This window comes from Physcomitrium patens, chromosome 7 (genome assembly GCF_059467195.1).
Source record: "Physcomitrium patens ecotype Gransden chromosome 7, ASM5946719v1, whole genome shotgun sequence".
NCBI classification, from domain to species: Eukaryota; Viridiplantae; Streptophyta; class Bryopsida; order Funariales; family Funariaceae; genus Physcomitrium; species Physcomitrium patens.
Window position 1 is genome coordinate 18,333,888 of NC_143416.1, and position 26,420 is coordinate 18,360,307.

A 26,420-nucleotide genomic window follows, 5' to 3' on the forward strand; every position below is an offset into this window, starting at 1 on the left:
GACGGAAGAATATACGAACATGAAGTAGGGATGCACTGCAGATGCAACACGGCGTTCATTTTCAACTTGCACCAGACTGCCAATAATCAATTATTTTTTGCTTGGATCGCAGAACTTTCTTCTGTAAAGACTGCTAATAAACTCTGCAATTAGATTCAAACAAAATATTAACTACGACATGATTGATTTTCAAATTTGAGAAAAACCTCGCATGCCATGTCAGCGACGAGAAGGCGGTAACATGGATCAGTGGAAGAATCATACTGCTACCAGACCTCCGAAAATCTCCACTTTAAATAAAAGAGACAATTCGGCCGCCATGAAAAGGTTCAAAACACCAGACACATATCGATGGAGATAAAATCGTGTTCAAATACTTCCTTCGATTGACAGGATGGCCAATAACTCGCCTCTTGACATTTCAACTAGACAACAATTTGAAGTCCAATTCCGTTCAATTAATGCCTTCCATTACTAAAAGAGTGCCAAGGAAGATAACCCAACACCACGTTAAGTTCCAAATCGTAAATATCATTTGCTAACCCATTCAAGTATTCCTCTAGATCATCTCGAGCTGAATTACGTTGTAAAGTTCTTGTACGACGACGTGAATTACAACAGACACAGCTTCCTGGTTTTACAAAGTGCGGAGTTAACAAATATACGGAGAGGTGTACACAAACTCCTTGCAAGTAAACCGACACATCAAATACCTTTCAGATAGAAATCTGATTTCGATATCCGATTGTTGACCATCTGTTGAGATGGTAGGATTGCAAATCATTAGTCACTACACTTCGAACATATGTGTTATTGGATGATATTACAGTCGCCCTTCGCAATGTGTGCCTCTAACCGAAAACCGAAGGCAAATTCATAGACCAGCCCAATCCTGCCAAACCAGGATAAACCTAATACAAGTGGTCACTTCTTACGCGAAGATTCATGTTAACGTAACGCACATGCGTGAGTACCTTTTCCAGCTTTCCTTTCGCCTCTTGTGCTATGGGCACAGGCTTTTAAGCCTGTACACTACAAACTCCTGATAATCAGTGAAGTAAGTCATTCACTCATGCAACAGATAAAATTTATATACCACAGTTTGCATAGAATACCATATCTTTTTGAGTTCAAAGATGCACTAACGTGATGACATTTCTTATGACAAAATATATACAAGAACCACATTCCTATAAAGTGTGATGGGCTTTACATATGGTAGTTTCTTGAGTGTCTATGCAGGATGTCACGCTCAAATTTAGGACCTCGCGCCCAGGTAACATGTCACAGTTAGCAAGTTACCGATTCACAAAAATCCCAAAGCCATCTTAAGCAGTCTGCCAACAGAAGTCCACTGACTACTTCGAAATCTTGGCATCGCACAAACAGACGTTAAAATCTCTGCATACAAACAACATTGCCTTCCTCCGAAGTACGCTCACTCATTTGCAAGGGATTCAACCAAATAACAAAAAGCGTTGCTGGAGAAACACAGAATGCGCAACTCACCAAGTCAGTTGCGTTGGTGACCACGCCATTTGCAGGGAGGGTTGTGACAGCGCCCGCATTGCTCTTGGTAGTATTAAGAGTAGACTATTGCAAGAGCAACTTCACAACACCCTGACACCTCCAACCTGATGAGACTCGAAGAAAATATGCGCAACAAACTCTATTCTCAAACGCAGAGAGCATTGAAATCGATACTCCCTAACAAGATACTGTAAAGCCAGTTTACCCAAAGGAAAGTCATAAACGCACAACAGTTCAGATTTCACAAATCTAAGAGGAAACCAGACCAGCAGAAGAACCATATGCAACCCCGCGAATTAAGACCTTGTGATTCATCTAAGGGCTGTCGACGTTCCACTAGCGTGAACATGTCGCATCAAACAATCTCTATAACAAGAGTATTAAAAATGAACCCGAGCTCTTGAAACTTTCACCAATCAATGAGATACGACTGGAACCTCATCAAGACGTGGCTCGTTTAATCTGATAAATTGACAAACTCATAGAACAAAGAGAATCAGCGCATTGCCCCTTGTACACTTCTCCACCGTCCTTATCTCAAGTTTCTTTCCACAGGGCAACACGAGAAAACTTCGCCACTGATCATTAACAAACTCTGAAAACAAACCGGATCATCTGCAATTCAAACCGTCCTAATCGACAAATTCTAGCCAGATACTTCAGCTGATCTAATTCATGTTCAAGCAAATGCAAACAGCAATCAGGATTCATTCACCTCCAGTCATCTCTCAAGGTTACGACCCATCACAACGCATCCCGATGATCCACTGTACTGGAGACTGGCTTCGAAACCGCTCCACCGAACATGGCAGCACTTGTAGCGAATGAAAAACTGTGGTGCCGTCCCAGCCGGCCAAGATAATGCCAGAGCCAGTAAGTATAAGCAAGTTGAAGGGATGACAAAATAAGGGAGGTTGCCAGCACATCAAACCCTATACTCCACATTTTGTGATCCGCGTTCAAAGAGAACTGACCCCCGGATTTAAGGCCGGGGCGGCAACCCCACGAATCAACTACTGCGTATTTACTTTTCAAACAATCTCAAGAACACCAGATAAAGTTGCCTTCCTTATCGCGTGCAAGCCATCTATGAGTTATCAAGAGCTTCCCTCTTGCCGTTGTGTAATTAATATCTCAACATCCCATCATGCCAACTACTCGCTAGCTGTAACGCATCCAGAGTCCAAACTAATGCTAAGATATGGCGGCAAACCTTCTCAATAAAAATCTGCAGCAATTCTTAGTTTGAACCGACAACAAATGAGGCCAAATTGATGGAATAATTGATGTATTAGTCTTGTGAGCAACTTTCTTGTGATACACAGAAGTGTCCAACCAAGGGAAACATCACTTCACTTCGTGAGCCTAATGATAGCTAGTATATTAATGCTTATGGTAGCCATCTCAATTTGAATGGCGAAGTGCTAATTATACTCCCGACAACTAATTCAATGGCCGCAAGAAGCAAGAGTATCCTTCAGTCCTAAATATGGTTTTTCAGGTCATAGAAATCGTCCTTGAATACCTGTTGAGCTTCATCAAAGAAAAGCTTTCACTCATGCTCCAGCAACTGGCCAGTAGAATACCTTCAAGAAATGTTCTGGTGCTAACCTATTTCGAACAGGCAAAAAAAACTTATCGAGTAAGAAGATATCTCTGTGGTCTGGACTTGAGTGAAATCGTATTGCCCTCCACTACGAATTTTGAACTCTTCAGCATCTGCATCAGACCCGATAAAACAAAGTAAAACAAACAGCATAAAGGCAACATGCTCTGCCATGGACATTATATAGACTGAATAAAATTGAGGCACTAGAATTGCTTCAACCAATCATACACGAAAAAAATAAGCTAGACTGAAATGGCTCGGACACGAAGATGGGTTGAAGAGTTCTCAAAACACACCACTCAACACTCAACAAGACAAACAAAAGAGCATTCAAACATGTGTCAACTTCACATCTTCAAACCTACCATAAAAATGTAACTACAATTTTAAATACCTTATCTCTAAAGCGAACGGCATCGTCTTTACTTGAGAATAAACCAGTGGATGCCGTAACTCTCCTCTGCAGTTTCTTTAAGCTCGTCTTCTGCTCAGCAGCCTGTTCGTAGAGGAAATGAGGAACAAATAGATCGATTAAAAGAAGTAAAAAGTATCATAACCCCAAGTATATCAACCAATCGATACGCTAAGATTTTGCAGGTTAATATTCCAAATTCAAGACTGTAAAATACTTATGATTAGCACCAGCCAAACAAAAACTTTATGGAGCAACCTCATCAGTTACTACTGAGACTTCGGTACAACAAAACAAAACAAAACAAAACAAAAAAAAAACAAACAAAAACAAAAAAAACAAAAACAAAAACAAAAACAAAAAAAAACAAAAAACAAAAAACAAAAACGAACGATCGGGAAAGGGAGGCAGGGGTGGTGGGAGGGAGGGAGAGGGAGCGGGAAAGAGAAAGAGAGAGAGAGAGATGGAGAGAGAATTCCATCAACGAGCTTACACATAAGAAAGTTCTGACCTCTGCGAGAAACTGTGCTACCAATTCTTTCAACTTGATTTTAGATCCCTCCTGGAGGACAGCTTTGAAACCGGAAGTCTCATCTCTTTTCCTTCTCTTTGCAAGTTTCTTCTCAATTACCGGCTCACTTTCTTGACTGTCACTAATAACTGATCCTTGTACTTCATCTTCATCACTCGCTTCAGCATTAGCAAATACTTTCTTCTGTCCTGGACGTGTTGAAATCTTGACTCCCCCAATCTTCAAAGCCCTCTGATCTTGTCCTAAGCCCTTTTTCCCTGAGGTGGCCTTCTCCTGCATTTATCAAGATAAAATTTAATCTAATGTGCACTAGCATGCCAAAATTTCTATCAAAAAATAATAAACGTCTAGGATTTACCTAGAGAAGAACCATTCACCGTATTCGTTCTTACGATTGACCATCCAGGACAAGGTCGGACGTGACAGACCCTCGGCTCATATTGTGACCAGCTGGAAGCAATGCCATTTCTCATTCAAAATTCAAATAAGCACCTATAGATTAGGGGTTAGAGAGGATAAAGGCCACTCACGTTCACAAGGTTGTAAAGATTTTCCTGGTCTTGTTCAGAGAATACGGTTCGACCATTCTGACATTGCCTTTCTCCATTGACAGTCTGCCTAACTTTTGAACCAAGCGCCCCCCCTCTCACAAAACCATATTTAGTGCCCCACCAATCTGCGGCTGGTTCTTGTAGAGAAACAGACTCCTCGCACTCCATTTCAACAAACATAAGTTCCTCCTTGGACTCCACGACCGTCCTTTCCACTGCAAAAACAAAACGAAATCGCCCAAGTTGGAAGTTACAAGGATGCAGTTTATGCAAATAGAGGATACAAGGACGAAGTAGGACAAAAGAGCATTATCAAACAAAACACGAAATTTATAGAGAAATGACAGGTAAACAAAGTAACTCACTTTCAACAATTACTGTCGGGGCCTGTGCAGGAGCTGCCGCAGCAATCTCTCTTTCCTCTTGGACCGAGGGCACATCATCAACAGAATCATCATCACTACTGTCTTCATCACTGCTGGCTTCATCTCTACTGTCTGTTGAACAAAACACGTGCACTTACCACTCAGACATTATCTAAATGCATAAACAGCAGCACTCTGAAATAGAGCTGTGAGGACTAAAAACACGCATGTACAATCCTAGTTCTAACAAAGCAGCGTTGTACATACGTCAGTCGGATAGACGAACAGTTTGGGAGCAAAAATAAATTACACGGTTTCGTTGGTATGCAGAGACATACCCTCCTTAACTTCTGGTTCAGTCATTTGCTATGTCGTGCCACACCAACCAGCAGACCAAGGTTCAGTAAATTCATCATAGACCAAAAGAAAAGTCATGTATTCTGTGGGGAACATTCATATTTAATTCATCATAAACTAAGTGAGTGACTTCACTGACTCCTTGCCCTCAACAACGACTTTATATGCCAGAAATCCTAACAAAAGATCAATACATTAAATCTAACCACTTTCAGGTTCTTGAGGATGTTGTCATAATTCATGACTCTGACTGTATGTAATGTCCAGTTGGCTGCTGCTTTCTTTGCGTCATCCGTACCAACACCTTCATACCACAGCCTCTTGTTAATGTACTGTTTCATAAAAGCTGGGATTAGCTAAACTGGTCCAGTTACATTAACGAATAGGGATTCCGTACTGAATCGTCAGTCTGGATGTACACTGGTCAATGTTGTAATGCTTCTTAAAATCGCCGGTTCTTCGACTAAAACAGAAAAGCAGCACGAAATGCAAGGACCGTTGCAGAAACAAGGTGTTTCGAATAAGCTTCTTAGGGGCACAACTCGTGTCTACAGTACACGCAGTATTCCGACTCTTTGCAAATAAACTAAACGGCTGAGACTATTATCCAGGTTTTAGTATCACACAAGACATCAAGGCGTAGCTTGAAACCAAAGTAGACAGGCAATCTAGCGACGGATGATTAACTTCTGTAGCCTTGAAGCCTATGATCCAAGAGAAACAACCCATATTTCATCGATCTAGTTCTAATATTTGCTGGGCAACAAAGCAGTTTAAGTAGCTTTGAAGTTGCCATTCATATTCCTGGAAAACATTGTCATGACTTAATCTCTTACCCTATCTATAATTGGAAGAATTGCAGGAATAATGCTTAGGACAGTATTTTTCTAGAAAAAATTAGGGTTTAAGGCAGGGTCACGGAGGAGCGCAATACCGTACCTGAGTTGTCTTTTCTAACTTTGACACGGATATGAGATGTAATCCCTTGCCTTTCCTTTCCAAGGCCGGACCCTTCCTCCCACCCCTACAACAAAAGACGCAGGATGTTGGCGCCAGAATGAAATGCACAATGGGAAACAGCAGACAGATATCGAATTAATGAAAGGTTGAGAAAATACCATGCGAGTCATTAGGCGGAAGGCTTTGGAGTCTTTGAGAACGCCTTGGTACAACGCAGGGGGTGCAGGGGGCTCCATGATGTGTAGGTAGTGTGCAGACAGAGAGTGAGAATCAGTAGACAATGGGATAGGGCAAAATACGTCAACAGACGAACACACCCAGCCGCAGCCGAGCCAAGAGTGGATTGCAGGGGCAACACAGAGTGCGTGGAATGCAGAGAAGAGGATGGGAGATTGCAAGAGAGAACAGACGAAATGTCTACCCTGCCTCGCCTCGCCTCGCAGGCGCCGCGAACAATCGCCCGAAGCCACCAAAGCAGTCCCCCGATGCTCCCTCCCTCCGTGTGTCTTGTGCGACCTGCTCCTGCACGGGCATAGATATGGGGATGGGGATGCAGGGCCAACACCAAACCTACAACCATGGAACCACAACATACACGCACACCCCGTTTCTCCACCTCTCTCACCCTTCCATTGCTCTCTACTCTCTTCTCTCTTTATACCACCCATTTTGCAAATACACCCTGTTGGATTCATTTCTACGCTAATTCCAACAACCATATCAAACGCACTCTCCTACGTTTCATTATATCATCTTCGCATCTTATCTGTGTGTATAGATAAGTCCTCTTCATGTTGCTTTATTTTTAAATACAAATACTGAAATATATATATATATATATATATATATATATATCCTCTGAAATTTTAATTTTAGTCATTTTAATAAATACATTACTTTATTGTATAATACTAGTAGTTATCATTGTCATAAAATGCATTTTATTTTGCAACTTGTAGCCTCCAACTTGTAGTCTCCAATACACAAAAGAGACCTAACGTTTAGTCCACAACAACCTTAAGTTTTTGCACACATTAATTTAAATTCTAAAAAGGAAATAAATTTACAGTGTATTATTTATTTTTAAACAATATACATTTATGAAGTTAATTTTATAATATGATGATTTATAGAATTAAAATTTATTTTTAGTTTTTAATTTTATAAAATATTAATCTAGATTTAATAATCATCCAAGTTTGGGTGCTTTGTGTAATACATTAAATATTATTTGAATAATTTTTACTACTCTTATATTTATTATAATTTTATTGTAGTTTTAAGCAGTCGTGCTAAAGCCATTGTATCATTTTAATTTTAATAAAATTATTAATATGAATTTTAGTATAATTTTAAAACATGTATTTTCAAAGATATAAATCTACAATAGTTCATTAAAACAAATAACTTATATCCAAATATATTAAATTAAATTAACAAGATAAAGAGTAATTGTACTTTTTAATGAGTTTTATTATATATAAGGAGATAAATTAGTCTAGAACTAAAAGGCACTTTATACTAAGGGAACAATGTGAGAAGCCACAAATTTTATATGTTTTCATAAGTTGAAATTAAGAAAGTTTTTATACTTTGCTTCATCCTTAGAAAAATTCCAAAGGCCTCAAGATGAAAAAATTAGGTGGAACGCACTTTTTCCTTAAATGGTATAAATAGCATTGTCTCTTGGAATTTTTGATCAGCTCATCTAAAAAGAGGTGGTTTTTTTTTAAAAAATCCAACAAGTTGTATATGAAAATGCTTAAAACAACCATTAAAAATAAAAATAAAAATATTATTTTTTATACTTATGATTTTTTGAGTCAATCCATGACTAACAATAATATTAAAATATTGGTTCATCTCATGGCCTCTTGTCAATTTATATTGTATTCAAAGGACAAAACGTCTAGAGAAGGACTTTTCTTTATTGAGTAGAGAATCTTAATTAGCCTTTTGAACCATAGCCTGTCAAAGTGGGTTCTAGATATAAAGTATCCTTAAGACTAGAATAAAAGAAAAGACTAAAAATTGCCTTAGTCTTATTTTAATATATTATAGTTAACAATAATATGATGATAATAACAGACTTGAACATTTTATCATCAATTAGATTATTGAACATTTTTATTGTAGATATTCTTGTCAATCATATTATTATTAATTTTTTTTTCAAAATTGGTGTTAAAAAAATATTTTAATATATGTATATATATATATATATATATATTATAAACTGCTTTGACATAACACAAAATATCATAAATAGACATGAAAATGAAACTTCATTTTTTTTCAACTGATTATTTCTTATTTTTGAAAAATAACAATTATATTTTGAGAGTATAACTACATAATCAGTTACATCTACTCAACCCAATTGAATTATATAGAAATTTTGACTAATTCCAAATTATTTCTACATGATACAACATATGGTTCATAATAACTCTTTCTTGCCATGAACAAAAAAATCAACAAAATAAATAATCTAAAATATTACAAAAATTATGTTTGACATCTATTTTAGTTTGTTGTATTTATTGTATACAAAGAAAGTATTCAAATTGGCTAGTTTTAATAAGGCAATTATATTTATTGTGTACCATGGCTGTTTCTTCACTAATTCATTTTGTTTTTATCTTCTTGATTTTAATATGCAAAATTTTTTACATAGGCATGGTGCATTTTATTTTTTTAATAATACATAAAATATTTTACTTTTTGTGAAAACAGCTATACTTTAAGTTTGTATGGTATTATAAAAGATATTGAAACAAGTTTAAATTATAGAATATTTAGTATTTTTAATATGCACAATTATTTTCGAAATATATATATATATATATATATTTATGGATGCTAGAAAAGAGACCCATTTAGCAAGTTGGATGATTATTGAATCCGAAAAGAATTTTAATAGTAAATAGGAATCTTTGTCATAGATAGATAATTATGTTGCAATATCATTGCAAGTATTGTCTACATCACACCCACTCACGCTGCCAACGCGGTGCATCAGCGCTGTTGCAAATGGGGATTTTCATCAATTCATCCATCTATTCGTTCCTGCATCCATCCATCTATCCATCCATCGGGAGAGTCGAGGGTTCTAGGGTTTACAAGGACCTGAGGGCACAAGCTCTATTTCTTTTGCGTTTGTTCTCGTCGCTGCTCAAGCTCTCAAGCTTAGCTTTGCACATTTCCGGCCCACCATCATGCCTGCCCTAATGGCGAAGAAGGGACCCGCAGCCCCCGGTAAGGGCAAGAAGAAGGCTCAGACCTTCACCATCGACTGCGGCAAGCCCGTCGAGGACAAGATCATGGACATCGCCTCCTTCGAGAAGTTCCTCAACGACCGCATCAAGGTGGACGGTAAGGCCGGAGTGCTCGGCAATGCTATTTCCATCTCCCGCGACAAGAACAAGATCAGCGTCATCTCTGAGAGTTCTTTCTCCAAGCGGTAGGATCTCTGCATTCACCCTTGGCTTCTCCTCCTATGATCTTCATTCTGTTTTTCTCCTCTGTCAGGAACCGCTGGATTCTTTATTAGGACTTCTGGACTGTTAATCCCAGACGTATCATCACTCGATGCAAGTAAGGATTAGAGAGAATTGTAAGGTTTAAAATCAGGGTTTGTTTGCAAACGTGAGATACTCTGGTGGTTCATATGGCATATGAGCGGGTTTCTTTGTGCTTGAAGTAATTTGAAGGTGTCGGAGGCCAGCGGCAGCTTGCAGCTCGTGTGTTGAACTCGGTGTGCTGAATTTTGACCTCCAATTAGGTGATTTAGGCGTAGTTGGTGTAGTGTGATTGCGGTATAATGCAATTCTGATCCAGGTTTAACTGCAGATACTTGAAGTACTTAACGAAGAAGTACTTGAAGAAGCACAATGTGAGAGATTGGCTCCGGGTAATCGCGTCCAACAAGGACAGGAATGTGTACGAGTTGCGGTACTTCAACATCGCTGACCAGGATGCCGAGGAGGAGGACTGAGTTTTGGGATTTTATAATATATAGCCCTGCGACTCTAGCAAGTTTTCTTATTGCTCAGTGGGACCATTGTATACAAATTGTTCCCACATATTGAGATTACATGCAGTCCGAGTCTATTCTTGTTTTGTTGTCCATAACCTTTGAGTATCAATGTGAAATGGCGGCTCCTGCGTGTTTGATTAGTGAATATTTCGCGAACCGTTCTTGGTTAGTGACTTTGCTCATTGAACTCCAATAGGTTTCCATGCCATATAGTCTATTTTACACGTTCTTACCAACAATTCCGTCACATGTAAGTTGAATTATAGTTTTACAGAACTCCCCATGCTGGTATGGTAACTAATGATTGTGGATTGAGTTGCAATATATTAATCAATGTCCACACAACTTTTCGAATGTGTTGTACAGCCTGAACCATGTGGACTGATAGGCAAACGTGATGACGGTGCTGTCTGGGTGTAACAGTTGGGAATCGTTACCTCGACCTTCACCCTCAAGGCTCACTCTTTCTAACAGTGAGGCTCCTTTGAAGAAGACAATTGGTAATAGCAAACTACAGGGTAGGTACCATAACCGAAACTTTATTGTAATATGTAAGGACCAGAATATTTGGGAGTGTTGGGCACGGTTAGTGCTCAGAATGACTTAGCGATGTTGACATTCTGCCTTGTCATTCTAAAAACCCCAGTGGATACTGGTATTGGTCAGAGTGGGGATACTTGAGGGTACGTCTCTTCACCAATATTCCATTGAAACAAGCCTATACCAATCAACATACTTCTGAGTATTCTCGGGCAATGAACACTCGAACATCACAAGGTCGGATGAATGTGATGCTTTCGAAGAGCCAATCCGAAGTCCAATACTACAGGAATCCTCAAAGCGCAGTGTTAGTTTGATGTATCTAATTTCGTAAAATAATAACAGAAGTAGTTGATATGTATGTAGTAATTTTCATTCAATTTCAAGTACTGATTGAAAGTAGGTCCCTCTTTTGTTGAATAATAAATTACAATATATGAGGTTGTTACCTGTTTCTTTTCCATGACTTTCCAACAACATATGTATTGAAACCAATACTGAATTGTACACATTATTATTTTTTGTAATTTATATTCATGTAACATTCAATTTGATTTTGATTTAAATGGTTATTGTTGAAATAGGTAATGTGTAGGGGAAAAAAAAAAAATATTGAGACCAATTTAAGGATTGAGATATATATATATATATATATATATATATATATATAGAGGAAAATGATAATTTGGCCTAATTTTTTACTAAATCAACCTTCATGTTTAAATCATCATTGTATCCTTTCAACCCTATTTCCATTCTTAGTTGTTTCCTTATTCTCAATTGTCATCCCTATTTCCAACCTTCCACCTTCATCCTTAATATCAGTTGAAAATGGAGAACAATTGGAAATATGGATGGGGGCTATAAGGATGCAATGACAATTAAGCTAGGATGGGTTGATTTAGTAAAAATTTGGATTGATTTATCAATCTTTCTTATATATAATCAATTAATCAATCAATATATCTAAATTCATACTTCAAGTCATGCTTCAACTCTTCCACAAATATTCATTGCAAATAATATATGTAACATTATCAAACTTGTCAAAAAGTAGGTAAACTTAGAACCATATGTGATCAAGTTATAATTATTCAAACCAATTAAAAAATAGAACATCTTATTCAATTGTGTGATTTCTATTGATAATTGAAACATTTCAAAAATCTATGTTTGCATTGCATCATTTTATTTGACATGGATGAATAGCATATAAGGCCATTTAATAAGACTAGTTATTGAATCTGTTTGGTCTCATGGACATGCTAATGCCTGTAAGATTAGTGAAAAATACCTATTGGATGATGACTAGGTTCAAAAACTACGACCTATTATTAAGCAACATGCAAGTATATGTTGGAGGGTTGTTTGGACCTAAATAAATTAGTAAATAATGCTTGTATTTTAAAGTTTGGATTTGAAGTTTTACTTTAAGAAATATGAATTTATAAATAAATAATAAAAATGAGACTTGCTCCTTTGCTTATTGAAAAAAATTACATCTATTTGAGATGAATTATTTTGAGATGGATTATTTTTACCATGACATGTGGTGAGGAATTCTATCTTCTTAAAGAGACTATATTTCTTAGTTCTAACTTTTCATTTCTGATCCAAAAATTTTAAAGCTTCTTAAAATAATTTATTTTACTATATAAGTATTGAGCAATATAAGATTTTAACTAATATTGTTATATATTCACCAAAAAAGATATTTAGCTAAAATATAACAGGGTATAGATAAGATAATTATATAAATGATTAGAACCATGGAAGTTTCTAGAATTGAGATTAGGTTAGTGGATCAGATAGGAGCCACCGTAGAACATTTTAGAAAGGATTTAGGACAGATATCTAGGTAGGATCTACCATAGAACATTCTAAAAAAAGAAATTAAGGTGGTTATCTACGTAGAGCCTATTATCTAAGAATATTTTAGAAAGTCTAAGGTGGTAGAATAAGATATAAATAGCACTAACTAGGGCCTTTTGGGGCATCTAATCAAGTATGACTTTAGATCCTTTCTCTTAGTAAAGTTTGGTTCTGCATCTTTCTGTTAAGATCTATTTTGTTTTGATTTTGTTTTGTTTTTGTTTTCTCAGTTTTGTCTTTCATGTCCTACTTTGTTTAGTTTTGTTCAATTTTTTTTTGTCTATTTTGTCATATTTTGCGAGGAGGCTTTATATTGTTGTAGATTAGAAGGATCTTGGATTTTCAGTTAAAGTAGCTCTATTTCATTTGTATTAGAGCGAGTGTTAGAATGTTCACTTTTAATGGTATGTTAATAGTCATCATTTAATCTAAGGTCAGTTGTGGTCACATTGGATACTACATTGAGGCTATCACAAGCTACTCTTAAAAAATCAACTGGAAGGTGAAGAGACATTATAATAGTGGAGTCCAATGAAAAAATTATAGTATGAGAGATATGGCAGAGCAATTCTAGATGGAGACTTAAATACAACACCTCTTAGGCGATATAGCTACTTTTTAAGGGAAAATATAAGCCTTGAAGACAAGAGAGCCGATATCTATTGAAAAAATACAACAAGCAAGATATAAGTAAGTAGAAATCAACAAGGTTGCACACAAGAGAAGTGTGGAATGAAATGCCTCCCACTTCCAATACCTTTATTTATAGGTAGAGTTTACATCTATTATGGTTGCACTTCATCTTCATCCATCTTTACTTCATTCAATAAAATCTTAGCCGCCACTTAACCTAGCTACCACCTTAATTATTTTTCTTCACCTTTTTACTACCTTTTAACTATTAATAACTTATTTAAGATAATATTTATTTATTTTATCATATCTATAGTAATACTTATTTACTTTAATTCTCCTACTTTGCTTTATATTAAAGGCTATTAATTCTAATGCCTTTGTTAACTTCTGATGCCTATCCTTCACTAATGCTTTTGTAAGGAAATCAGCAAACATGTCTTCTGTTGCACAATACTTCATATCAATCACTCCTATTTCAATCTTCTCTCTTATGAAGTAATGTTGAATGTCAATGCACTTGGATCTTGAGTGATGCTTTGGATTCTTTGCAAAAACAAGACATCTTTAGTTATTATACTTCATTGGAATTGCTTCCATTTGCATGAATCCAATGTCTTCTAAAATTTGTCATAGCCAAATTACCTCTATTGTACCATGACTTGCTGCTATGTATTATGCCTCCATTATGGATCTTATAATTCTTAGTTGTCACTTACAATTCTATGAGATTGCTTCCACTCCAACAAAGAACTTATATCCAGTTGTTGAACTTCTATCATTTGCATCACCAGTCCAATTTATATCACAATAACTATGTAATGCAACACTACTTCCTATCACGAATTTAGAATACTGACTGGAAATCTAAATAAGAAGCTTAAGAAGAATTGGCAAGAACTAAATTAATTAAATGAATACAAAAATAACACTAGAAAGATGAGCTAGAGCTCCAAAAGGTGTGTTGTCGAAATTGAGGATCTCCACAGTCTCAGCTCTTATGTATACTATAAGCTAAGAAGCTTCTCAAGTAGCTTTCACAAATTAGGAAGCTTTTTAAGTAGCTTCTGCGAGCTTGAAAATTTCTCAAGTAGATTCTATAAACTACAAAGCTTCTTTAGAACCTTCTAAAATCTTCTACAACTTTCTAGTGTATGTCCTTGACATGAATCCCCCCTCTAGATTCGAGGTCTCCGAGAAACATTCCTATTGCAAGTTAGTACCAATGCAAGAAGTTGAAAATTTGTCCCATAGTGTCTACAATATACTCCAATTATTGTTTGTACGACAAGAAGTTCATTGGTCCTTATAACCAATGATGGTATCCTACGCCTTTGATTTCTAACCAAGCATGAATTTCCGTGTCTTTATTGTGAAAATGTCTTACAAACATTTCTTCGAAAAGATCACCATAGGTAGGTTCTACCTCAAACACAATCACTAGCGACTTGTTATTAGGTATCCTCCGTCGTCTTTGTGGTACAGGCAGTTCTTCATCTCTGGATCATCTTCATGAGATACTCGGTTGAAAGGACATGACTGGTATAGTATCTATCTCTTAGCTATCCATATCAGATCAAAAAAAGAAGTACTAAACATGAAAGAATGGACTCAGGTTATAAATTTATAGTCTCTAACTACATCTTTTAGAGGTTCCTTCTCCCCCTTCTTTGTAAGATCGAGGATTAAGAGGCTTCAAGAAGAAGGGACTTCATTGAAAAACTTTCATCGAAAGGGTTTAGATTTCTGAGGATAGTGTGAATGAAAATTGTATACCTTTTGCAACGCATTGATAAGATTTTCCGTTGGTTCCCATGTGCGCTTATTGATAACACAACCGCTCCAATGCACTAGGTACTTCAATTTTTCCCACCTACGCTGCGAATCCAGTACCTTTTCCACCTCATATTCCTCGTGGTTCTCAATTTCAATACTAGGTGGCAGATATTGCACTCTTCCAAGAAAAGACAACTCTCGATAAGGCTCCAACAAAGAAACATGAAAGACTGGGTGTACCTTCATAGCGGCTGGTAATCCCAGATGGTACGCCACTAGATTGATTTGCTTCTGGATGACAAATAGTCCCAATCTCTAGTAGTCCAACTTATCACATGGCCGCTTCGTTTTGATATTCCGTCGAAGTAATGTTAGGGACATAATCCTTAGAACCTCCTAGAGACAAGTTTCTAGAACCTTCTAGAAGCAAGTCTCTGGAACCTCCTAGAAGCTTCTTAGTTGGTAGAAGATATTAGGGACATAGTCTTTAGAACCTTCTAGAGATAAGTTTCTAGAACCTTCTAGAAGCAAGGCTCTGAAACCTTCTAGAAGCTTCCTAGTTGGTAGAAGTTGCTTGAGAAGCTTCCTAAATAGAAGTATATATTGGAATCAAGGCTGAAGAGCTCTTCAGTCTCGACAACACATCTCTTGGAGCTCTAGCTCACCTCTCTGGTGTTGTTCTCATCTGATTAATCTAGTTCTTGCTAGTTCTTCTTGAACTTCTTGTTAGATCTCGAGTCTGTATTTCTGTGTCCATAACAGTTTGTCAAGACTGCACTCACCTCAGATATCACAGCTAGTTTCTTCTTTGTTAGAGTGTGGATTACCCTCCTCTAAACTGATACTTCTTTTGTTACAATATTGGAGTCTTATTCTTCTTGGAGAGAGTGGATTACCGCTTTTCTTGAAGCTTTTAAGGCATTTTAGAGGTTGCGGAGTACCCTCCTCTAAACCAATATTGTCTTCTTGTAGAGTCATTTCTGTCCTTCTCTTAGAATGGCCGCGGACCAAGACATTAGTATGACGGAAAGTTCGGAGTCCAAGTTGGATGCTATCATGAATGCCCTCGCTACGTTATCGTAAAGAACTCCAGAGATTGAAGGAATCATGGCAAGGCTTCATAATGATGGAGCATCTGAGATGGCACAATCTAGGTTGCACCAACCTCAAACTTCTGCACTTGGAGAAGCAACTTTGCCTCAAGTTCTACAAGCACCGCTGGTTCTACAACATAAGGAGCCCCGAGTTAGCCTTCCAGATAAGTTCGATGGTACGTGTTCCAAGTTTCGAGGATTTGTCAACCAAATCAGGTTGATAACAGTTTTACAGCTTGAACGCTATCCAACGAAGGAGTCATGTGTTGGGCTTGTTGGAACCTTACTTACAAGACAAGCTCTATCATGGTTTGCTCCTTTGTTTGAGAAACGATAGTCCATACTAAACAACTTTGAAACCTTTTTGGAGGCGTTTGCAGAAGCATTTGGTAAACACGACAAGGTTCGATGGGCTACAACAAAGATCCGATCACTATGACAAGGGATGCACTCTACATCAGTCTATGCATCAGACTTCAGGCAATTAGTATGTGACATCAATTGGGATGAAAAAGCATTGATGAGTCAATTCTATTGGGGTTTAAAGGACGATGTGAAAGATTAGCTGTTAACTCTTCCTGATCCACAAATGCTCAATGAAGCTATTAGCGAAGCTATGAAGTGCGATAACCGCCTATTCCAACGCCGCCAAGATCAACGTTCAAGACAACATACGATTCGCCATGCTCCAATTATGTCGGCAAGCAGCGTGAATTCACATTCAGAGGTAGAAGACATGCAAATTGATGCGGTATGTATCAAATCCCTTACTCTAGAAGAAAAAAAGCGATGTATGGAGGAAGGTCTATGCTTGTATTGCGGTGAAGAAGGCCACCAAGTTGGAAACTGCCCCAAGAAGCAAAATCGACATATTGTCAGGACTAGGGGTGCATTTATTCAGGAAAATGAGGATGCCCAGCCACAATAGGAACCGTGCGGCTAGACAGTGAAACATCGCAACAACAACCAAGTTCCTTTCTTTCCGCTCAACTTGCCCTTTGTTTTATAATCTCTTTGCTTATTGGCCCTCAGAAACTGAGAACTTTAGCATTATTAGATTCAGGAGCATCTGCTTGTTTCTTAGACGAAGAATTTGCGAAGCATCATAAGATCCCTTTAGTACAAAAATCCAAACCTATTCACGTTGAGGTCATAGATGGGCGACCTTTATTGTCTGGTAGTGTCACTTATGAATCAAAATCTATAGAAGTGACATTTAAGGGCCATAGTAGTCATATTATTTTCAATATTATTAGAATCCCATCAAATCCTGTTATTCTTGGTCTTTCTTGGTTGGAAAAGCATAATCCATCTATAGATTGGAGGTTGCGGAAGATGACCTTTCCCACAAAACCACCCAAGAGCAAGCCTAGTAGAAAACCCAGAATAAAAAAATCCTTATTTATTGGAGCAAGAGCGTTTATAAGATCGTCCAAGGAAGGCACACCGTTTGTCATTTATGCGGCTCCAACTACCGGGCAGAAGATCTCGACAACAAGTATATCGGAGTAATATAAGGATTTTAAAGACGTGTTTCAAAAGAAAAATATCAACATGCTACTAGAACACAGACCATATGATTGTGCCATAGACTTACAAGAAGGAGCACAATCGCCTTTTGGCCCAATCTAGAATCTACCGCACATGGAGTTGGCGGAGTTGCGGAGGTACATCGACAAGAATCTAGCCAAGAACTTCATCCCTCATTCAAAATCGTCAGTTGGAGCACCCATCTTATTTGTGAAGAAGAAAGATGGTTCATTGCGGATGTGCGTGGACTATCGAGGCCTCAACAAAGTAACAAAGAAGAATCGTTACATGTTACCCTTGATTTCTGGTCTCTTAGAATAACTTGGACGTGCAAGGATTTTTATAAAAATTGATCTAAGGGGAGCTTACAACCTCGTACGAATCAAGGAAGGAGATGAGTGGAAGACGGCGTTCCATACAAGGTATGGCCATTTTAAGTATAATGTCATGCCCTTTGGTCTTACCAATGCTCCAGTGGTCTTTCAACATATGATGAATGACATTTTCCAAGAGTACCTTGACGATTTTGTTGTCATCTATTTGAATGATATTCTTATATTCTCCAAAAATGAGGAAAAGCATGAAAAGCATGTTCATTTGGTCTTAGAGAAACTATGCGAGCGAGGACTTTATGCCAAGTTGGAGAAGTGTTTATTTCACCAAATAGAGATGGAGTTTTTGGGGTTCGTTGCGACTGCGGAAGGCTTGAAGATGGACTCAAAGAAGGTAGAAGCAATCGTGTCCTAGGAGGTTCCGAAGACGGTGAGAGACGTACAGTGCTTTCTGAGCTTTACCAACTTCTATCGGATCTTCATCAAGAATTACTCTCAAGTTGTTGCTCGTCTCACTCTGTTGACATGCAAGGATAAGCTGGAATCAAGACCTCTAGCGGAGAAGGCGTTTCAAGACATGAAGATCGCATTTACTACGGCTCCAATCTTGGTACATCCAGACTTTACAAAGGCCTTTTATTTAGAAACTGATGCTTTGGATTTTGCTTTCAGAGCTGTACTTTCACAAATGAGAGAAGACAAGAAGCTCCATCCGGTTGCATTCTATCCTTGAAAGTTCTCTACTGCTCAAATCAATTATGAGATCCATAATAAGGAACTTCTTGCTATAGTGGATTCTTTCGAAGAATGGTGTCATTTTTTTGAAGGAGCTGCACAGCCAGTGACCGTATACATAGATCACAAGAATTTGGAGTATTTCATGTCGGCTCGAGTTCTAAATCGACGTCAAGCTCAATGGAGTATGTTGCTATCTAGATTCGATTTTGTTATCACTTATTGACCTGAAAAGCAGCAAGGACTATCTGATGCCTTATCGAGGAGATCGTATCTTGTACCAAAGGCTGGAGAAGCAGCGTTTGATCAACATTGTATGACGTTGTTGAAACCAGAGCAATTTCGACTTTGCGCTACTATTGTGCCAATTGATGCTGACTTCCTGAACCAAGTACGTGCCGTAACCATTGAAGATTCAATAGCCATTGATATCAAGCAGCGTGCCAATGACGACAAGTTTAAGGTAGAGGGAGACCTTTTATACTTTGAGGAGCGGTTGTATATCCCAAAAGGACCAGCATGACTCCGAGTTCTTCAATCTCGCCACGATTTTCCAGCTACGGGATATTTTGGATTCAACAAGATCTTGGAGCTTATTTCTCGAGATTTTTGGTGGTCCCAAATGTGAAAGGATGTGAAAGATTTTTTCCTCTCCTGCGACATCTGTTCAAGATCCAAGAATCCTCGAAATCGCCCTTATAGACTCCTACAGCCATTGTCGATTCCACGTCGACCATGGTTTTTAGTTTCCATGGACTTCATCACGGACCTTCCATCATCAAACTCATTTGACAGCATCTTTGTCGTGGTAGATTGGCTTACAAAGATGGCGCACTTTGTCCCTTGCAAGAAGACATCATCCAGTGAAGTCACAGCAAGGCTCTTTCTCGATAATATATATCGATATCATGGACTACCAGATGATATCGTATCAGATCGAGGAATCCATTTTATATCAAAGTTTTGGAGATCTCTCTTTGAGGTACTGAAGGTCGATATCAAGCTTTCTTCAGCTTTTCATCCTCAAACTGATGGCCAAACGGAACGGGTGAACCAAGTCTTGGAACAATACTTACGATGTAGCATCAATTATCAGGAAGACAATTGGACCACATATCTGCCGCTAGTCGAGTTTGCATATAACAACACCCTTCATGCGTCGACTCAATACACACCATTCTTTTCCAACTATGGGTATCATCCGAACCTTGATTTATTGAGTCTATCAACAAATAACAATCCAGCAGTTGAAGAATTTGCGAAACAACTATCAGAGCTTCAAAATACGTTGAAGCTGCAATTATAATCTGCTCAAGAATCCTACAAGGCGTCTATAGATAGATTTCGGAATCAAGCACCTACTTTCAAAATTGGAGATAAAGCATGGCTTCTTCGACGGAATATCAAGACCAAGCGACCATGTGATAAGTTGCACTATCAAAGATTGGGACCATTTATCATCCAGAAGCAAATCAATCCAGTGGCGTATCGTCTGGAATTACCGACTTCTATGAAGGTACATCTAGTCTTTCATGTTTCTCTGTTGGAGCCTTATCAGGAGTCGTCTTTTTTTGGAAGAGTGCTATGTCTGCCACCTAGTATTGAGATCGAGAACCATGAGGAATATGAGGTTGAAAAGGTGCTAGATTCATGGCGAAGGTGGGGCGAGTTGGAGTATCTTGTTCATTGGTGTGGCTACGACATTAATGAGTAAACGTGAGAGCCAACTAAAAATCTCGCCAATGCGCCGCAAAAGGTACAGGAGTTTCATCAACAACATCCTCATAAACCTAAGCCGGTTCAACGATAGCTTCCTTCTGAAGCTTGCTCACCCAAGAATATAAGAAAGTGGGAGAGTACCACCAAAGTTCGTAGTTGATGTAGTTATTTTCTCCAAAATAAAGTAGAATTTTTTCAGTAGCCATAGTTTGGTCTTCTGATATGGATAGCCAAGAGATAGATACTATGCCACTGAGATTATCTCAACCAACTAGCTCACGAAGGCGACCTGGAGATGAAGAACTACCTACACTACGATGACGATGGAGGATACGGAGTAACCGATCATTGGTTATTATATTTGAGGTCGAACCTGCTTACGATGGTCTGCCAGAAGGCATGTTTGCAGGACAATTTCACAATGAGGACACAAAAGTTCATCCTTGGTTAGAATTTGAAGGCGTGGGAAGCTAGTCTCTAGAATCTTCTAGAAGCTTTCTATTTGATAGAAGATGTTAGGGACATAGTCTTTAGAACCTTCTAGAGACAAGTTTCTAGAACCTTCTAGAAGCAAGTCTCTGAAACCTTCTAGAAGCTTCCTAGTTGATAGAAGTTGCTTGAGAAGCTTCCTAAATAGGAGTATATATTGGAATCGAGGCTGAAGAGTTCTTCAGTCTCGACAATACATCTCTTGGAGCTCTAGCTCACCTCTTTGGTGTTGTTCTTGTATTCATCTGATTAATCTAGTTTTTGCCAGTTCTTCTTGAACTTCTTGTTAGATCTCAAGTTTGTATTTTTGTGTTCGTAACAAGTAGCCATATTTTATCTTTAATTTAGAAAGTATGTGTCTAATTCTAAAATTTGTTTGCAGACGCCTTGTAAGCTTCTTAGGGTTTGCAATTGAAGCTTCAACGTAGTTTAAAGCTTCGATAGTTGTTTCACAAATCTTTAACTCCCAAATTATTATTGGTTGATGGACTCAACAAATCAAGCTTCGGATGATATCCATAGTTGGAAAAGAATAGTGTTTGTTGAGTCGACACATGAAGGGTGTTGTTACATACAAACTTAGCTAACAATAGATATGCAATCCAATCATCTTACTGATAGTTGATGCTACATTATAAATATTGCTTGAAAGTTTAATTCACCTGTTCTATTTTGTTGTCTGTTTGAGGATGGAAAGCTAAAGAAAGCTTGATATCCACCTTCAATATCTCAAAGAGAGATCTCCAGAACTTTGATACAAATTGGATTCCTTCATCTGACATGATATCATCTGATTAAGCATGATATTAATACAGACTATCAAAGAAGAGCCTTACTATGTCTTTGCTTGACAATGTTTTCTTGCAAGGAACAAAGTGTGCCATCTTTGTAAGCGGATCTACCACAACAGAGATGATGTTAAATGAATTCAATGGCAGTAGGTCCATAATGAAATCCATAGAAACTGAAGACCATGGCCGACGTGGAATAGGCAATGGCTGAAGAAGACGATACGGACGATGCTGAGGGTTCTTGGATCTTGAACAAATGTTACAAGAGAGGACAAAATCCTTGACATCCTTCCACATTTGGAGCCACCAAAAATCTCGGGAAATAAGTTCCAAGATCTTATTAAATCCAAAATATCTCGCAACTGGAAAGTTGTGTCAAGATTGAAAAACTTAGAGTCGTGCCGGTCCTTTTGGAATATACAACCACTCTTCAAAGTATAAAAGATCTTCTTCTATCTTGAACTTGTTATTATTGAGACGTTGTATGATATCGAGGGCTATAGAATCTCCAATAATTGCAGTACATACCTGGTTAAGGAAGTCGGCATCAATTGGCACTATAGCAAAGCAAAGCCTAAATTATTTTGACTTCAATAATGTTGTACACTGTTCATCAAATGCTAATTCTTCAGCCTTTGGTGCTAGATATAATCTCCTTAATAATGCATTGGATAGTTCTTGTTGCTTCCCAGGCCGATAAATAATAACAAAGTCAAACTTAGATAGCAACATATTCCATCGAGCTTGACGACAATTCAAAACTCAAGCCGACATGAAGTACTCCAAATTCTTGTGATCCGTATGTACAATCACCAGATGCACAGCTCCTTCGAGAAAGTGATACTACTCTCAAAAAGAATTTACTATCGTAAGAAGTTCTTTATCATGGATCTCATAGTTGATCTCGATAGCAGAAATCTTTCGAGAGTAGAACGCAACCAAATGAAGCTTCTCATCTGTGCCTATCTCCAAAAGTATAGCTCCCATAGCAAAATCTAAAGCATCGATTTCCAAATACAAGGCCTTTGCAAAGTCTGAATGTACAAAAATTAGAGCCATAGTAAATGCCATCTTAAGATCTTGAAATATTTTTTTTGCTAGAGGTCTCCATTTGAACTTGTCTTTACATGTCAACCAAGTGAACGGAGTAATAACTTGAGAATAATTCTTCATGAAGATCCGATAGAAGTTAGCAAAGCCAAGAAAACATTCTACATCTCTAATCGTCTTTGGAACTTCCCATAATATGATTGCTTCCACCTTCTTAGAGTCCATCTTCAAGCCTTCTATAATTGCAATGAATCTCAAAAATTCTATCTCAATTTGGTTAAACAAGACTTCTCCAACTTGGTGTAAAGTCCTCACTCGCAGAGTTTTTCAAGGACCAAACGAATGTGTCTCTCATATTCTTCTACATTCTTGAAAAATATCAAAATATTATTTAGAAAGATGACAACAAAATTGTCAAGGTGATCTAAAAAGATGTCATTCATCATGTGTTGAAAGACCACTAGAGCATTGATAAGACCAAAAGATATGATATTATATTCTAAATGGCCATACCTTGTATGGAAAGCTATCTTCAATTCGTCTCTTTCCTTAATTCACACAAGATTATAAGCTCCCCTTAGATCAATCATTGTAAAGATCCTTGTACGCCCAAGTTATTCTAGAAGACTTGATATCAAGGGTAATGGATAACGGTTCTTCTTTGTCACCTTGTTGAGACGTCAATAATCCATGTACATCTATAACGAACCATCTTTCTTCTTCACAAATAAGATTGGTACCCCACCTGGCGACTTCAAATGACAGATGAAGTTTTTGGCTAGATTCTCATCAATGTACTTTCGTAACTCCGCTAACTCCATCTGTGACAAATTATAGATTGGGCCAAAAGGTGGTTGTGCTCCTTCTTGCAAGTCTATGGCACAATCGTATGGTCCATGCTCCGATAGCATGTTGGCATTCTTCTTTTGAAAATCTTCAAAATCTTTATATTGCTCCAGTATATTTGCTGTCAAAATCTTCTCTCTGCTAGTTGGAGTTGCATAAATGACAAACAATGTGCCTTCTTTGGATGATGTTATAAACGCTCTTGCTCCAATAAATAAGGATTTTTTGATTCGAGATCTTCTAGCAAGCTTACTCTCAGAATCTTCTATAGAAAATGTCATCCTTCATAACCTCCAATCTATGGATGGATTATGCATTTCTAACCAAGAAAGACCAAGAATAACAAGGTTTGATAAGATTCTAATAATATTAAAAATAATATAACTACTATGGTCTTTAAATGTCACTTCTATAGATTTTGATTCATGGATGACAGTACTAGATAATAAAGGTCATCCATCTATTACTTCTATGTGAACGGATTTAGGTTTTTGTACTAGAAGAATCTCGTGACGCTTGCTACATCAATCCAAATCTGTAAACTAGCACCTCGATGGCTTGGATCTTTTTGTATTTCTGTAGTAATAATTGATGTTGTATACTGCCTCAAGCTTCTGCTACATATTTGGATCCATCTAGTCTTCTATGTTTTTCAACTGAAGGAATTTTATACTAAGCCAAAGCGCTTTTTAAATCAATACCAACTACCACCACTACTAGTTGTAGTTGATACTTAATAAGAATATGAAGTGGACATTCTTTTGAAGCATCGCTATATTTGTTCTTGTAGTAGACATCTACAACTTTAATACAAAGTTCTTTGGAAAAGTTATCCCATTCACAATACAATATAAAACACATGCACAAAATGTCATCTATTGCTAACAGATAATTTGGAGATACCATCAGAAGCAAAATGATGAAGTTCTGCTTTAGTAGAAGGTGATTACCTATAATAAGGTATACATAAGATAGTTATATAAATAATTCGAACCATAGAAGTTTCTAGAATTGGGGTTAGATTAGTGGACCAAGTAGAAATCATTGTACAATATTCTAGAAAGGATTTAGGGCGGTTATTTAGATGGGGGCTAGTATAGAACCTTCTAGAAAAGGAATTAAGGTGGTTATCTAGATGAGGCCTATTACTTAAGAAGATTCTAAAAAGTCTAAGGTGGTAGAATAAGGTATAAATAGGATTAGAGAGGGCCTTTTGGGACATTTGGTGAGGTATGGCTTTGGACCCTTTATCTTAGTAAAGTTTGGTTCTACATCTTTCTATTCAATTTTGTTCTATTTTATTTCTGTTTGTTGAGTTTTGTCTTTTATGTCCTATTTTGTTTAATTCCGTTCAATTTTATTTTGGTTTTTTTTGTCCCATTTTATGAGGAGACCTTATATTTTTGTGGATTGGAAGGATCTTAGGTTTTCAGTTAGACTAGTCCTGTTTCATAAAGCCTTATTTCAAAAAAGAATCAATATTTAGCTTATTTGTACCATAAGTTTTTAATTTTGATTTATAGAGTTACTTTTTACAAATATTTTTTTTCTTAAAAAATGTGATTCTAATTAAATTTATACATGTTTTATTTTTTAAATATTATTAAATATAAAAAATTATCTAAAAAATATATTTGAAGTCTTTTCTTATAAGTTGCAAATTTTTACAAATTTTCTTCTAAATCTTTGAGCTTGATTAGTATTTTGATGATAATTTTGTTATTTAATATTGATAAAAGATAATTTATTATTATCTTCAAAAAATTATATATTTTAAAATTTAAATTATATAATATTCATAAAAATAAAGACTATTGATATAATTGATTTTAGGGTCTGCTATATTTTAAGGCATTTAAAGCTATATATAGATCTATCAAATTGATATCTTTTTTTTGTCATAGATTTAGATTTCTTTTTTCTTTTTTCATAGATTTTATGGCTTTAAAAAACCAATTATAAATCATATTATTGTAAGTATTAGAAACTAAATTGATATAATTAATTACTAGGATATGACTTATAAAATTTCGTTTTTATTTATTTATAGTATGGATCAAGTTTCTAATTTATTTAAAATAAAATTTATAATATTTTTTCCATGAAAAAATATTTATTGATTCTAAAATAAGAATCTAAGAAATTACTATATTTATATTAATTTATTTAATTTAAAAAATTATATATTATAGTTAAATAAAGTTATATATATTATACTATTCTTTATTAATTTTAAATCTAAAAGATAAAATTTCTACCAAATCCTAACTCCTTAACTCCTAAATCTATTTACATTTGATAATAGAAGTATATTTAAGGAATTAGAAATAATTCTCTTATATATCCTTGCTAGCTTGTATATATATCAACTATCAATCTTTAGAAACAATTGAAATATTATCAAATAAAGATTTAAATATTTACTTAAATAAGATATATTTATTTATAGAAGAAAATTAAGTTATCACCTCTTTATGCCTTTTTTTAGAAGTATGGTATAAAAAATTATTTCAAAAAGATTTTAAAATCTAATTTTATACTTTATTTTATTTTTATTTATTTTTAAAGTTATTTTATCAAAGATTTTATCTTTGATTTTAATAAATATTTTCAAAACTTCATACACTGACTTTGTTATAGCAAAAAAAAGACTTTTTT

General features: G+C 36.5%; 3 protein-coding genes across 8 annotated transcripts; 2 read left to right on the top strand and 1 right to left on the bottom strand.

Moving 5' to 3' along the window:
* Positions 1-2,801: 2,801 nt before the first annotated feature.
* LOC112284765 (G-patch domain-containing protein 1) lies at positions 2,802-6,917 on the bottom strand. Of its 6 annotated transcripts, none has more exons than XM_024524946.3 (10): positions 6,738-6,917; positions 6,475-6,546; positions 6,296-6,380; positions 5,551-5,660; positions 5,338-5,365; positions 5,000-5,131; positions 4,614-4,849; positions 4,045-4,356; positions 3,534-3,635; positions 2,802-3,249 (listed from the first exon to the last, which is right to left on the bottom strand). In XM_024524946.3, the coding sequence occupies exons 1-10, from the start codon at positions 6,894-6,896 to the stop codon at positions 3,166-3,168; spliced, it is 1,320 nt and encodes a 439-aa protein (XP_024380714.1). In that variant the 5' UTR covers positions 6,897-6,917; the 3' UTR covers positions 2,802-3,165. The 6 variants fall into 6 exon arrangements, with proteins under 6 accessions (XP_024380714.1, XP_090108359.1, XP_024380717.1 ...); XM_090252233.1 differs by having other exon boundaries at positions 4,063-4,356; positions 5,563-5,660; positions 6,738-6,911; XM_024524949.2 differs by having other exon boundaries at positions 4,063-4,356; positions 6,738-6,911.
* A 2,564-nt stretch (positions 6,918-9,481) lies between these two features.
* LOC141044379 (large ribosomal subunit protein eL22y-like) lies at positions 9,482-10,500 on the top strand. The gene is made up of 2 exons (XM_024525728.3): positions 9,482-9,779; positions 10,169-10,500. Exons 1-2 carry the CDS (start codon positions 9,535-9,537, stop codon positions 10,311-10,313), a joined length of 390 nt encoding a protein of 129 aa, XP_024381496.1. The 5' UTR covers positions 9,482-9,534; the 3' UTR covers positions 10,314-10,500.
* Positions 10,379-11,356, top strand: LOC112285150 (uncharacterized). The gene is made up of 3 exons (XM_024525727.2): positions 10,379-10,520; positions 10,779-10,873; positions 11,022-11,356. The coding sequence occupies exons 1-3, from the start codon at positions 10,414-10,416 to the stop codon at positions 11,210-11,212; spliced, it is 393 nt and encodes a 130-aa protein (XP_024381495.1). The 5' UTR covers positions 10,379-10,413; the 3' UTR covers positions 11,213-11,356.
* Positions 11,357-26,420: the final 15,064 nt, after the last annotated feature.